Source organism: Rhinolophus sinicus, chromosome 12 (genome assembly GCF_057876585.1).
Source record: "Rhinolophus sinicus isolate RSI-liver-muscle chromosome 12, RSI-T2T, whole genome shotgun sequence".
In the NCBI taxonomy this organism is placed as follows: Eukaryota; Metazoa; Chordata; class Mammalia; order Chiroptera; family Rhinolophidae; genus Rhinolophus; species Rhinolophus sinicus.
This window is the reverse complement of record NC_142512.1, coordinates 48,269,454-48,284,409: the sequence shown is the minus strand read 5'-3', so window position 1 is coordinate 48,284,409 and position 14,956 is coordinate 48,269,454. Positions and strand designations below refer to the sequence as shown.

The 14,956-nt window shown below is 34.4% G+C and overlaps 1 protein-coding gene across 3 annotated transcripts in view; it reads left to right on the top strand.

Moving 5' to 3' along the window:
• Nucleotides 1-14,956, top strand: part of ABCA5 (ATP binding cassette subfamily A member 5) — a 56,817-nt gene that overhangs the window by 37,692 nt on the left and 4,169 nt on the right. For all 3 annotated transcript variants that reach the window (XM_019733015.3, XM_019733016.3, XM_088802343.1), the window contains 12 exons: nucleotides 1,176-1,289; nucleotides 3,797-3,967; nucleotides 4,936-5,049; nucleotides 5,458-5,592; nucleotides 7,023-7,097; nucleotides 7,837-7,928; nucleotides 11,191-11,317; nucleotides 11,619-11,733; nucleotides 11,834-11,925; nucleotides 12,763-12,938; nucleotides 13,276-13,351; nucleotides 13,467-13,561. In XM_019733015.3, the coding sequence (XP_019588574.1) occupies nucleotides 1,176-1,289; nucleotides 3,797-3,967; nucleotides 4,936-5,049; nucleotides 5,458-5,592; nucleotides 7,023-7,097; nucleotides 7,837-7,928; nucleotides 11,191-11,317; nucleotides 11,619-11,733; nucleotides 11,834-11,925; nucleotides 12,763-12,938; nucleotides 13,276-13,351; nucleotides 13,467-13,561 (1,382 nt within the window). The remainder of the gene's footprint in view (nucleotides 1-1,175; nucleotides 1,290-3,796; nucleotides 3,968-4,935; nucleotides 5,050-5,457; nucleotides 5,593-7,022; nucleotides 7,098-7,836; nucleotides 7,929-11,190; nucleotides 11,318-11,618; nucleotides 11,734-11,833; nucleotides 11,926-12,762; nucleotides 12,939-13,275; nucleotides 13,352-13,466; nucleotides 13,562-14,956) is intronic.

Here is a 14,956-nt window from a genome sequence, read left to right as displayed (position 1 = left end):
TCCATGAAGTAACCACAGTTCAAAATTTATAATTCCCCTACATGTTTTTATGATGTTACTACATCTGTGTATATCTATAGCTATTACAATACATCTTGTAACTTACATTTTCCCTCACTGACATATAATCATATTATTTTTTAAAACTAGAGGGAAAGAAATGGGTCTTTTTAAAGCTCGCTATTCATAGATGTAGTCTTATTAATGTTCCTTTTTTTTTTTTCTTCATCAGATTCTGTGTGATTGAATCCCACTGTAGTCTCATTAGTCTTCATTTCTTTCTTCTTTTTTTTTTTTTTAGTCTCCATTTCTTGTACTGCTTAGCTAACATACTTGTTGGTTTTAGCCGCTGTCATGTACAAGAGGTTGGGGAAGGTTCTAGAGTGTCATATGGCATGAATTAAGGAGTTGGCTTTATTGGTAAAAGCTCAGACGGCCAGGGTCCACAGGACAAAGTCTGTCTCCACTTGTGGAGGGGTACGCCAGACCAGGGTGTCTGCTAGACATGTGTGGGTTCTGTTCTAGAGCAGACACTTTCCTTGTTCCAGGGGTACATCTTCTTACAGAACAAGGTTAAGAAAATGGCCTTGTTGGGGTGGGGGGGTGAAACAGTACACTTGGTTCTGGGTAGTTTGCATTTGGGGCAGCTAGGGACCTTTGGGGCCTGTGGGAGTTACAGTCCTGTGTGCTGGGGAGAAGAAACTCCTGGTGCCTTAGGAAGCTGAGCTTGAGTATAGCTTTTCCCACTGGAGAAAAGTAGGCCCCCAAGATCCCAGTTGGCTTATAGTCCAGGCAACCAATGAAGGAATCAAAGATCATTCTGAGATGGTCATGTTCCTTGCATAGAACCACTGGTGGATATGTTAACTGCTCTCTGTGCAGTTATTATTTTTAATTACATGGTGAAGTTAATTTATATGCCATATTTTTCTGTGTTATAGATAATGAAATGGAAGTACAGTGATTTGCTCAGGATCATATCGCTATTTAATAAGTAGCAAAGTTGGTACTGGAGCTCACTGCCTGCTCACTCTGCCACCTGTTTTTTCATGTAGACTGTTCCTGGGATGGTTGTCCAATGTATTTCTTCAGAGGTTTTGATAGGCTTGTAGGAAGTACTAAGATGATATAAAGTAATTCTCAGTTTTGTTTCTTATTCTGTGGTTGTCTTTCAGGAAATTACAGACATAGTTTTTAAAATTGAGATGTATTTTCAAGCAGCTTTACTTGGAATCATTGTCACTGCAATGCCACCTTACTTTGCCATGGAAAATGCAGAGAATCATAAGGTAATGAATGACTCAGTTAAAAAATTACAGCTATAGTTTGCTAATAAGAAATCTCATTAAAAATAACCTATTTTGCATGAGTGCAAGATTTACATATAATTATTTCAGGAGTAAGAAATGGAGTATAAATACATTTATTATAATTTCTTATAGTAATAGTAGTAACTATCATTTAATACTCAGATTCTTGCCATACTCTTTAAAGTATATCCTTTCATCCTTACAACATTGTGAGGTAAGTTTTACGTTACCTACTTTATAGGTCAGGAAATGGAAGATGGAAGTGTTCATATAATGTGTCCAGGTTAACTCATCTTGTGTTAAGTAGTAGATCTGGGAACTCACTGTGATCCTTATGTTCTTAATTGGTACACCAAACTGCCTCTCTCCCTTAACCTTCAATAGAATGTATTGATTGCATAAGGCAATTAACTGATGTTAAATAAAAAAGGGGAGAAATGATTGTCATCACCAGGACCTAAGGAAAATTGCTATGTGTACAGAGGTTTTCTTAGTATTCTTTCACCTTTTTTGCTCCTTCTCATTTTGATGTCCTCCATCCAGGCAGATGATGATCTTACACAGTCTTTTGGCCGTTCAAAACCTTCCACTCTTCCATTCTGCCGAAATTGTCTTTCTCTTACTCCTCTAATCAAAATTCTCGTTCTCTCCATATCTGTTCTTAGTTCAGTGGAAGCAAGTTTTGTCTAAATTATTTTATACAGTGAGATTAATAATGAGATTAAGCCTCATGTAAAAGTAATACATGAGTTTCAGGAGATATTTTAAAAATATATTCAACTTTTATATATATTCATTGTACTATTTTAGAAAATACAGTAAAGTATAAAGAAAATAAAAATCATCCATAATTTCTACCCCTCAAAGATAAAACTTACTAGACAATTCCATTTTTCTCTTTTTTTGTTTCCACTTAAATTTTTTTTATTCAAATTTTTATTTTGAGGTAATTATAGATTCATGTTAGGTTGTAAGAAATAATACAGTGAGACCCTATGTACTCTGATCCACTTTACCCCAATAGTATCTTGCAAAACTGTAGTTCTATATCACAACCAGAATATTGACATTGATACATCAAGATACATAACAGTACTGTCACCACAAAGATCTCTTCTGCTGCCCTTTTCAAGCCCACACGCCTGCCCCACCCCCTCCCTGACCTCTGACAACCACTGACCTGTTCTCCATTTCTTTAATTTTGATATTTCAGGAATGTACAAATAGAATCACAGCATATTTTCTTTTGAGGTTGGCTTTTCTCACTAAGCGCAATTTCCTGTAGATTCATCCAGTTTGCATGTATCAGTGTTTATTCTTTTTATTGCCATGGTGTGGATTTGGGTTTCCAGTTTTTTACTATTATGAGTTCAGTTGCTATGAACATTTGTGTATGGGTTTTTTGTGTGAACAGAGGTTTTTATTTCTCTGGGATACATGCCCATGCTCAAGAGTACAATGCCATGTTGTGTGGTGATTCCATATTTAGTTTTATAAAAAACTGTCAAACTGTTTTCCAGAGTAGGTAAACCATTTGACATTCCCACCAGCAGTGTATGAATAACAAGAGCATTCCATTGGATTATTGAAAATAATTGTATTTGACTTGGTTTATGTTTTTATACTTTATGTTGGAATTTGTGTTTTTGTTCTTATAATTCATTGAGCACAACAGTTGTCCAGTTTTTTAATAATTTTTCGTCTTCTTAACTACACTTTATATTCCATGCTTCCCCTTACTTTACTCTATGGCTTGTTCTTTCATATAACTTTTAATTATTAGAAGGGATGTCTTTTTGATAACAGAAATCAACTGAATAAAATTGTTAAGAATTTGGATTTGTAAAAGTTTTTTAAAATTTCAAATTAAGTAATGAGCGCATTAGGATTTAAAAGAACTATATCATTTAAGTTACTTTTAGTACTCATGAAAATGCTATTTACTTATGGTAGTATTAACAGCTTACATTTATGTACTACACAAGAGTATATATGTATAAAAGGCTTTTAAGTACATTATTTATACAAAGTTTCACACTTAATCTGAAAGCCCTGTGTAAATCCAGAGGGTAGTTGGCAGTTTATTAGTGTTTTCATGAAAGGTCAGTTTTTAAAAATGAGATTCCTTTTCCTGTTTAAAATAGATCTTTCCATCTATTTCCACACATTTTCACTATCATGTTTTGACGACTATGATGCATAATCACTATTGTACAGCTAAAACCCCAACAACACCTTTCGTGTTAGTTTTATGTTTCTTAGCAGCACTGTTGTAGTCTGATTCTGAAAAATTGATTGAAGTTGTAACAGGCTAAATGGAATTTATATTTAGCTGTAAGGAGGGCTTTTATTACCTATAGACCTGGAATATAGACTTATTGTTTTGTTGATATAAAATTAAGAGTTCTACAATAATTAGCTAGAGTTTTTGTTTGTTTGCAAAGTGTTTAAAATTATAATTAATTGTTTTCTTTTGTTTTTTTCAGATCAAAGCTTATACTCAACTTAAACTTGCAGGTCTTTTGCCATCTGCATATTGGATTGGACAAGCTATTGTCGATATCCCCTTATTTTTTGTTGTTCTTATTTTGATGCTAGGAAGTTTATTTGCATTTCATTATGGATTATATTTTTATGCTGTAAAGTTTCTTTCTGTGGTAAGTTAACATCAGTTGTGCTATTTATAAATAAAGGGCTACTTTAAAAAACAAAACCTTTATAAATGTTACAATTGGCTGGTTGAGTATTTTGGATATTTATTTTTTTTACAGACAATAGAGCCAGCCTCTATTTAATTATTGTATATAATACCTATAATTAATGCAATTTATAGTACTATAAGCAATTTTTAAAAACAATAACTTACTACCATTATAAAATGTTTCCTTGAAACTGAGGTGGTTTTTCATGTAGACTACCTACTTGTGTGTAATCATGAATACTTAAATAGTGCTTCCTTAAAATGTCTTCCTTGTCTCTATGCCTGAAAATAATTTCACAAAGAAGCTCTTTTATTCCATAATTTAAAATTAAGCTTAAAATACTAAGAAAAAGTGTGATTTGCATTCACGTTCATATGTAAATGACTGCTGCTAGACCCTTTCATATGAATGATTTATTTGAGGAAAAAGCCAGGAGCTAAATGAGGTTGGGTTTGATGAAAGTAAACATCTCTATTTTCCCAGAGATCATACTGACCTTACATATTAAGTTCTGCCTTATAAATTAATAAAAGTTTTTCTTAAAAATTTACAAAATGCCTTAAGTGCTGTATATTAAGATCGTAGCTAATAGCTGATTGAGAAAGATAAAGTTGTAACCAGCTATACTTGTTTTTATAATAAAATGACAGGAGATGGCATTTTGCTGGACAGAGAAAAGAACTGCAAATAGTGAACAATTTATATGAATTATTCAGGATTGTGCTAATTAGTTAAAAGCATGAATTTTCTTGATTTAAGAGAAATGTCCGTAGTAACTCCTACTATAATTTTATTTTGGGGAGTGATTTGTTGAGCAGTAAAATTTGAATAATTAGTCCTTAATAGTTTAATATGACTGGTATTTTATATCTATGTATTGTTGTTCATATTTTCATATAAAATTACACATTTTTGTTTTACAGGTTTTTTGTCTTATTGGTTATGTTCCATCAGTTATTCTGTTTACCTATGTTATTTCTTTCACTTTTAAAAAAATTTCAAATACCAAGGAATTTTGGTCATTAATCTATTCTATGGTAAGTCACATTTTATATTATTCATCCCAACTTTTCACAGCAACTTATTTGAAACTCATGATTGTACTTGATAAAAAAGAGTCCTGAACTCTTTCAGGATTACATTGAAAAATGTTAGTGTGTCTTTTCTGAGTACAGAACTTAAATAGATACATAGCTGGCAGCATCTTATTGTCTGTGTATTTGTCTTCTGCATCATCCCTTCCATGAAGGGATGTTATTGAAAGCATTTAACAATTGCTCGGCAAGGGTGCCAGCTAAAAACAACTGGTACCAGTACCCTGGTGCTTCCTGGCCAACTATCATCTTTGGTTTCATGTTTTACTAAGGATTGAAAACATAGTTAATGCTGAGCATGAAATTTCTAAGCACTTTTTCACTTGTTTTCTCCTTTTTTTTCCTCTTTAGATAGCGTTGGTTTGCACGGCAATCACCGAAATAACTTTCTTTATGGGATACACAGTTACAGCTATTCTTCATTATACATTTTGCATAGCTATTCCGATCTATCCACTTCTAGGCTGTCTGATTTATTTCATAAAGGTGGGTCTCTTACGTGTTTTAATATTTAAAAAGCATAATAGTACCTAATCTTTGAGATCTTAGCTCTTGTACTGAAAATAGTAAAAAATTTCTTCATATTAGCTGCTACTACTTGATTTAATTGTTGTTACTGCAGCAGTTTTAAATTACTGCAGATTCTTTTTATATGTGTTTTTAAACCTTAAAGTCTCAGAGGAGGGCTGTGTCCATTACATGTTCTTTGATGCCCAAGATGATATATGCACATAAATTATAAATATGATCTGACTTCAGTATTTGGGGGTGTTTTTCAAAGATTATGTAATGTATTGTAAAGGGATTAGAGAAAATAAAGTGTAGAGATTTTTTTTCAAAGAAGAAATAAAAACAGATTAGCTTTATTCAGCCTGGATAATTGAAAAAAATTCCATGTGATTAAGAAAATTAAGTGATGAATTATTGACTTAGGATGATTACTGATTAATTCCACTCACTAATCTCTTTACTCCCCACCCCCATTTTTGTTTCAGTTTAATATGTTTATGTTATCTCCTTAGATAGAAATATTTGGGGATGGGGAAGAATTTAAGTACAAATCACAGTTATTAATAGTAGTAGCTAACTTATTTATACAAAATACATGTTTGCTGAACAAAATGCATGTTTTCATTTTAATCCAAATATTTCTACACATTGCAGCTAAAAGAAAACTATTACTCACAATACTTCTGACACCAAATATGTGGGTTTTTCCCTCACATAAAGCAATATGATATTAACCTGGAGTTAGCGCGGACCCCACAGTTTAAGGGCTCAATCTCACAAGACTGCCCCCCGACTTCAGGTGCCAGTTGCAAGTAGTGGGTTCCCAGGTTACTTACACTTCTGTCTGACTTGGTTACAAATCCAGGGTTCCTATGACCCCTTTTCAGGTTCAATAATTTGCTATAATGGCTTACAGAACCCAGGGAAACACTTTAGTTCCTATTACCAGCTTATTATAGCAGATATACAAATGAATAGCTAGGTTAAGAGATAAATAGGGCAAGGTCCAGAAAGGTCCCAAATGCAGAAACTTCTGTCCCTGGGAGTTTGGAGTGTACCACCCTCCCAGTATGCGAATGTTTTCATCAAGTTGGGAGCTCTCCAAACCATGTGTTTAGGGTATACCTTTCCTTGCCCTCTTGGTCAGTGGATGGGGCTGAAAGTTCCAACCCTCTAATCACTTGGTTGGTTCCTCTGGCAACCAGCCTCCTTTCTCCCAAGAGTCACCTGTCAGCTTTGGTTGAAAGGTGCTTGTTTTAAACAACAAAAGATGCTCTTATCACCTCTATCACTCAGGAAATCCAAGGATGTTAGAAGCTATGTGCCAGGAACCCGTGTCAAAGACCAAATATCATTATGTCACAATATCACAGCAGCATATACATTTTTAAAAATTTTTGTTTTAGGATTTATGGAAAAATATACAAAAAAATGAGGATACCTATAATCCATGGGACAGATTTTTGGTGGCTGTTATATCGGTAAGAAATAACGAAAATGTTTTTGTGTTAGCATGTTACCTTAAGTTTAGTTGTATGATTTTAATTTCCTTTTTACTTTGTATCCTCTTGCATAAAATCGAAGGTGCATAAAGAATGTGTTAGTTAATGCTAATGTGCATTTTGGTGGTAATAATTTTCATTTACTGAACGTCGATTTTAATATTCTTGGCTTTTTTACATTATTTAATTATTCTGACTTCCTTAGGTTCAAAAACAGCTTTTTTCCCCTTTTGATTATATTTTATGAAGCTGACAACCAATGAACTTAACAGAGATAGAAAAGTATGTGAAGGGTTATTTTACTAAAAATCTATGTTGGTTTATATTAACACTTTGTAAGCGGGCATTTTCCCGCCAAATCGTGTCGTAACGCGGGGCTTTTTTGACATTTTCTCACCAAATTAGACTTTCCGTAAAATATTCATATCTTTCGATCTATTTGATATTTTTCTATGAAACTTTCAGTGTTTTAGTTTAAAAAGAGGTCTCTATTTATTTACTTTGCAAAATTTTTGCCGGTTCCAACTAGAGGCAATATGACAAGTTTACTCGTTTCCCCCAAAAAATGTGTTAAAATCTATTCATATCTGATATGACATGCAAAAAAAGTGATTAATTTTTCTGGTGTTGGTAAGGAAACTGATATATGTGGTCTTTGTTCTGTTGGTATAGAAAAAAAAAAGATTCACTCATGAGCTGTTCCATGTTCTTCTTTTAGCCTTACTTGCAGTGTGTACTATGGATTTTCCTCTTACAGCACTATGAGAAAAAATACGGAGGCAGATCAATAAGAAAGGATCCATTTTTCAGGTCAGTTAAATTTTTTTTTTTAAGTTTTAATGTTTTTTAGTGTATTTACAGAGCTGTGCGACTATTACTATAATCTGATTTTAGATCATTTTCATCACCCCCAAAGGAAAGCTTGTACCCATTACTAGTTACTTTTCCATCCCTCCTGCCATACCTCATAACCCTATATAACCACTAATCTACTTTCTGTCTCTAAATAATAGATTGACCAATTTTGAACATTCATATAAGTGGAATTATACAGTATGTAGTCATTTTTTGTCTGGCTTCTTTTATGTTTTCAAGATGCATCCATGTTGTAGCATGTAGTAGTATTTCATTACTTTTTTTTTTTTTTTTTTGGTCAGTAATATTACAGTGTATGAGTAGGCCACACTATCCGTTGATTAGTCGATGGACATTTGAGTTGTTTCCACTTTTTGGCTATTATAATAGTGATGCTATGAACATTTGTGTATAGTATTTGTGTGGACATATATTTTCATTTCTCTTGTGTGGATACCTAGGAGTAGAATTGATGGGTCATGTTGTAATTCTATGTTTAACCTTTGGAAGAACTGCCAGACTGTTTTCTAAAGTGTTTGCACTATTTTACAGTAGTCTTTCCTTATCTATCAGGGATATGTTCCAAGATCCCCCAGTGGACGCCTGAAATCGTGGGTAGTACCCAACTCTAGATGTACTATTTTTTTGTCCTATACATGCATATCTTTTCACTAAAGGAAGCCCTGTATGGCTTCTCTTTGGCATGTCTGAATTGCCAGCATCACCGTTCTTGTGCTTTGGGACCATTATTGAGTAAAATAAAGGTTACTTGAACACAACCACTGTGATAGTGAAATAGTCCATCTGATAACTGAGGGTTACTAAATGACATAACGAGTGCTGGACAAAGACATGATTCAGGTCCCAGGTGGACAGAGTGGGACAGTTCAAGATGTCGTCATGCTATCAGAACAGTATGAAATTTAAAACTTGTGAATTGTTTATTTCTGCAGTTTTAACATTTAATATTTTTAAACTGCAGTTAACTGCAGATAACTGAAACTGCAGAAAGCGAAACTACCAAAAAGGGGGGAACACTGTACTGTCCTTTCAGGAATGTCTGAGGGTTCTGTTTTCTCCACATTCTTGCCAATATTTGTTACTGTTTATCTTTTTGATTTTAGCCATTCCAGTGGATATAAAGTGGTGTCTCATTGTGGTTTTGATTTGCATTTTCCTGATGATTCCTGTGTTGAGCATCTTTTCATGTGCTTTTTGTCCATTTTTATATTTTCTTTTGAGAAATGTGTTTGAATCCTTTGCCCGTTAAAAAAAAATGAAATATCTTTATATTCTTGAATTATGAGTTCTTTATATATTCTGAATACAGGTTTTCTTACTGGATAGATTATATGATTTGAAAATATTTTCTCCAAGTCTCTGCATTTTCTTTTCACAGTGTTTTAAATTTAAGAAGAGTTGCTTATTCAAATATAGCTATTGGTACTAAGTTGGTTCTGAATTTTTTTTAATGTTTCTTACATATTTGTTTATTTCCTGAATATTAACATACTGTAGAAAACTGGAATGTATAGATAAACATGTAATGGTTATTTATTAACCATTGGATACGTCCCACATTCATTGAAGACTTAGCATCCGACTCTTCTCCTCTTTGCCCCTTTTCTTACTGTCATCACTGGGGAGACTTCAGCATCCACATAGATAACCTAACCCCTCAGAGTTTGATTTTCTTCAAGCCAGTGATTTTTGTCTCTGTTCCATTTCGCCATGTATTTGCATCAGAGCCGTGCCGTTGCTGCTGTTCAATTCATCTGTATAATCTTAAACTCCAGTGTCTAGCTCTACCAGTAACTTTTCATTGTTTCCAGCCATCTTATTTTATTAGTCATATTGGACTTTTCTCCTATCATTTCATACTCTCGATTTTTTTCTGTTCTCCCAAATGTATTAGCAAATCCCTATTATTTTTACTTTTTTCTCTAACCAGCCTTGCTCCGTGATTCATCACTTTCACCCTCTTTCAGCACCCTCATCTTCTGTATCTTTGACCTGCCCACTGAGAATCATCATTTTGGTCACTCTAATTGTACATGAGAAAAATAACATAAAAATGCAGTTTGATAAATTACATATTTATCCCACATAAACTCAGCTTTGTTTTAACACGGTAACCATATCACATTTTCCTAGTTAGCTGGCACCGTCCTATCTCTTTCCTTCCCATAGTTATCCCAAGCCTTCTTTGTGTTCCTCAAATTCCCCAAATTAACTCACCTCACCTTATTTTCTACTCCTTAGTAAAGGATCTTGCCATCTTAGAAAACAAAAGCACTTAATTATGAATTAAGTTTCTGACACACTTTCATTGTTTTTGCCTTTTCCCAGTCCCAGAGCAAGAGGTGCCCCTCCTATTATCCAACTCTATCCTGTCTGCCTAACAATGTCGCTCAGTCAGTTCCGCTTTTGGATCTTAACAGGGTGATTTTCTTTTTGGAGGGGTTCACTTTTCTCCTATTCAAAACAAAGTAATAGACAGCAGAACTCATAAATCACATTTAAACCTGAATCTCTTTCTAGTTCTTATCCGGTCTCTCTTCTTTTACAGCCAGAGTGCTTCCGTCTCCACTTCCTCACCTCCCATTCACTCCTTAACGCCCTACAGTCTGGTGTCTGCCCTTACCCCTCTACTGATAATGTTTTCAGTCAGATGGCTAATGACGTCCTCTTTGTCTTGTCAAGTATCTCAACTTATTTAACTAATCTGCAGGCTTTAATATGATTGACTTCTTTCTTCTTATACTTTTCTTTTGTTCCAGTTTTCCATAATGTCAACTGCTATTTTCCTTTTTACCTTATTATTTCTTCAAAATTTCCTTTGGAAACACTTTTTCCTTTGCCTTCCCTTTGTGGTGTTTCTATTGGTTCTGATGGCAGCCCTCTACATCTACTCCGAGCAAGCTCATTTACACCCGTCCTGTAAATTCTTTGAGGGAGGGGCCCAGGGTTGTTGTTTTTTATCTTTTTATCTTTGTGTGAAGTAGTGCCTGACATGTACTGGTCATAAATAATATTGTTGAATGAATTTAGATGATATCTAAATAGTATCAGTGAATGAAATACAGCTCTTTAATTCTGTCTTTCAGAGATAACCACAGTTCTCAGGTTGGCGTATTTTTTCAGTCTTTTCTCTATGCAGTGGTTGAATTCCTTACTATTTTAATTATTTGAAAGTCTACTATCTTTTTATATTTAGGACCCTTTCAACAAAGTCCCCAAATAAGAAGTGTCCAGAACCACCAAACAATGACGATGAAGATGAAGATGTCAAAGCCGAAAGACTAAAGGTCAGGGAGCTGATGAGTTGCCAGTGTTGTGAAGAGGTAATTTATTCGTTATTGCTCAGTCATATTAAATGTGCAGTGATCAGTTACCCATGCAGAGGAATAATCTGAAAATATTTTCTTTTCATATTAATCAATCTGAAACAAAGTCTTTGAAAAAGTATTTTTGTCCACTTACTTTTGAATAAGTCATTTCAGTCACAAATGGGTACTTATTTATACAGTACCCTTTATTAGCAAATACAGTTCTTATGGTATGGACATGAGTTGAGTGCAGCCTGTTGCTTCATGGTAAGTTCTGATTTATAACTCTGTCTTTAAATCTTCTTTCCTTTGTTAGAAACCAGCCATTATGGTCAGCAATTTGCATAAAGAGTATGACGATAAGAAAGATTTTCTTACAAGAAAAGTAAAGAAAGTGGCAACTAAATACGTCTCCTTCTGTGTGAAAAAAGGCTGGTATTTAATTATTTTTTTCTTAAATAATGTTTCCAGAAGAGTAATTTCCATTTTTAATTTCACTTAACATTATGGTTTTTCTATCAATTCCTTTAGGAGAGATCTTGGGGCTGTTGGGCCCAAATGGTGCAGGCAAAAGCACAGTTATTAATATTCTGGTTGGTGATATTGAACCAACTTCAGGCCAGGTATGATATACAAGGGTGTGGGATATGTTTACTATGATTTATATTTTTAATTAAGATAAATTTCTTAATGACAAATTAGGAGTTTGATGCTTAAATTTTATTTTTTTAATATTAAATTTTTAGTATGAAAAATTGTGATCTTTTTGGTTATCTGTGAAAATAATGTACATAGTAAAATTTTCATAACATACGTGCAGACACACACATATGCAGTATTTCTGCTTTTATAATTACTATGTGCATGGGTGATTTGTCCACCAACTGAATGGAAGACAGTAGTATTAATTTCATGAGGTATGGCAGCTAACCTTGACCCTGCCATCGATTACTCTTTGATTATACAAATATCATTCATTACTTTCTGGAAAGTTCACAAAACTGTTCTGATCCTATCTCCTCCTCCTCTTCCCCTTGCTTACTTCACACCAACCACACTGGCTTATTGCTTTCTTGGAAAATGCCAGGCATATTCTTTTCTTTGGGTTTTTGTCTTAGCTATTCCTCATGTTGGCTATTCCTTACCCCGTAGAAATTCAAATGACTACATTTGCTTACCTCTCTGACTCAAATATTAGCTTCCAATGAGACCCCCGAGCATCCTAGTTAAAATTGAGGCTTGCTTTGTCAATCATTATTGCATTCCTGATCATCCTTCCTGGCCATGTCACTGAACTCTTGATTTAGCGATATATGTCCTTTCTTCATCAAAAGGAGTAAAAATCTGACCTGATTATTACCCTAACTTTAGGAAGGTGTTTGAAGTAATTCACTTGCCACCTCCTTTACAATGTAAATTAAGCAAAAATAGTTATTTAAAATTGGTTTGTATTTTTGTAGGTATTCCTAGGAGACTATTCTTCAGACCCAACTGAAGATGATGATTCCATTAAGTGTATGGGATACTGTCCTCAGATAAATCCTCTGTGGTCATATATTACATTGCAGGAACATTTTGAAATTTATGGAGCTGTTAAAGGAATGAGTCCAAGTGACATGAAAGAAGTCACAAATCGGTAAAATTTAGAATTTTTTTGTTACCTGGAGAAAGATTTACATTTCACATTTTAAAAACTTCATAACAGGTGTGAGAAAATAGTCATTACTTTTTCATATGTTCTTTACCAAATTGTGATAACTATGAAAAGAAAACGGCAATTTTTATATTTCTAATTACAGAATAAATATAATTGTCATGAAACTTAAAGTGAACCTTTTCATCAAGATATTAATTTGTTTAAAATGATGTTAATTGGAAGTCTAATTGTAAGCTTCAACAGAGTGTTCTAGAAAAAAGAATGTCAATGATCACAGTGAGTATAATATACTCATTTTGTATTATCTATTTTGCAGAATAACAAATGCACTTGATTTGAAGGAACATCTTCAGAAAACTGTAAAGAAACTACCTGCAGGAATCAAGCGGAAGGTACTTTTATTAAACAACAAATATGTGTATGTTTTATTGATAGTTTAGTGTCCGATACTGTTATGATAGAATTCCTTATATTGCAGCACTCACCCCCCATTTTCTTTCCATCTAGTTGTGTTTTGCTCTAAGTATGCTGGGGAATCCTAAGATTACTTTGTTAGATGAACCATCTACGGGTATGGATCCTAAAGCCAAACAGCACATGTGGTGAGTATCACAGTAAGGCACTTGGGACACATTACACACTATCATACTTTCGAATAAAAGAATAGTTTATTATAACTAATGGTTTTATACTAGTTATATATACATATTGATTTTAAATACTACCCATACATAAAATAGTAATTAAAAATTAAATACTCTGATTTCTATAGAATCTGTTAAACGTTTCAAACTATCATTTTTTCATGAAATACTGATAATATTTTATATATTTCACAACAAAAATGAGTATATAGGTAATTATTAAAATAAAGAGTATTGCTGTCTGAATAGTTTTTAAAAGGTTTTTTCCTAGTCGTTTCACATAGAAATTATAATTCTTTCTCATAATAATACAGAAGGTGCCAAATATATATATGTATATACATATACATATATATATATGTGTGTGTGTGTGTGTGTGTGTGTGTATACACACATATATATATATATACACGTATATGTATATATATGTATTTTAAGAAAGGAAAAACTATTAAAATTCTAATGCTCATTCTATACCGATAACAAAAGATGAGTACAGGGCTGGCCTGGTGGCTCAGGCGGTTAGAGCTCCATGCTCCTAACTCCAAAGGCTGCCAGTTCGATTCCCACATGGGCCAGTGGGCTCTCAACCACAAGGTTGCCAGTTCAATTCCTCGAGTCCCACAAGGGATGGTGGGCAGCACCCCCTGCAACTAAAAATTGAACACGGCACCTTGAGCTGAGCTGCCTCCCGGATGGCTCAGTTGTTGGTTGGAGCGTGGGCTCTCAACCACAAGGTTGCCAGTTCAATTCCTCGACTCCCGCAAGGGATGGTGGGCAGCACCCCCTGCAACTAAAAATTGAACACGGCACCTTGAGCTGAGCTGCCGCTGAGCTCCCAGATGGCTCAGTTGGTTGGAGCGTGTCCTCTCAACCACAAGGTTGCCGGTTCAACTCCCGCAAGGGATGGTGGGCTGTGCCCCCTGCAACTAGCAATGGCAACTGGACCTGGAGCTGAGCTGCGCCCTCCACAACCAAGACTGAAAGAACAACAACTTGAAGCTGAACAGCACCCTCCACAACTAAGATTGAAAGGACAACAACTTGACTTGGAAAAAAAAAAAAAGGACTGGAAGTACACACTGTTCCCCAATAAAGTCCTGTTCCCCTTCCCCAATAAAATCTTCAAAAAAAAAAGATGAGTACAAGTCATGTTTGACTTCTGCAATGACAAGAGGTGCTCAAAGTGGTTCCCGTCAGCATCCAGACACTTCTGATTACGGCGAACTACTGCTTGAGCAATGTTGACCAAAGTGTCCACTTGTATGCATTTTTTTTGACACCCTGGTATTGTCTTGAATTTATATTGGAATTCTTTCTAGGAATTCACAGTACTGCTTAGTTGACCAACTT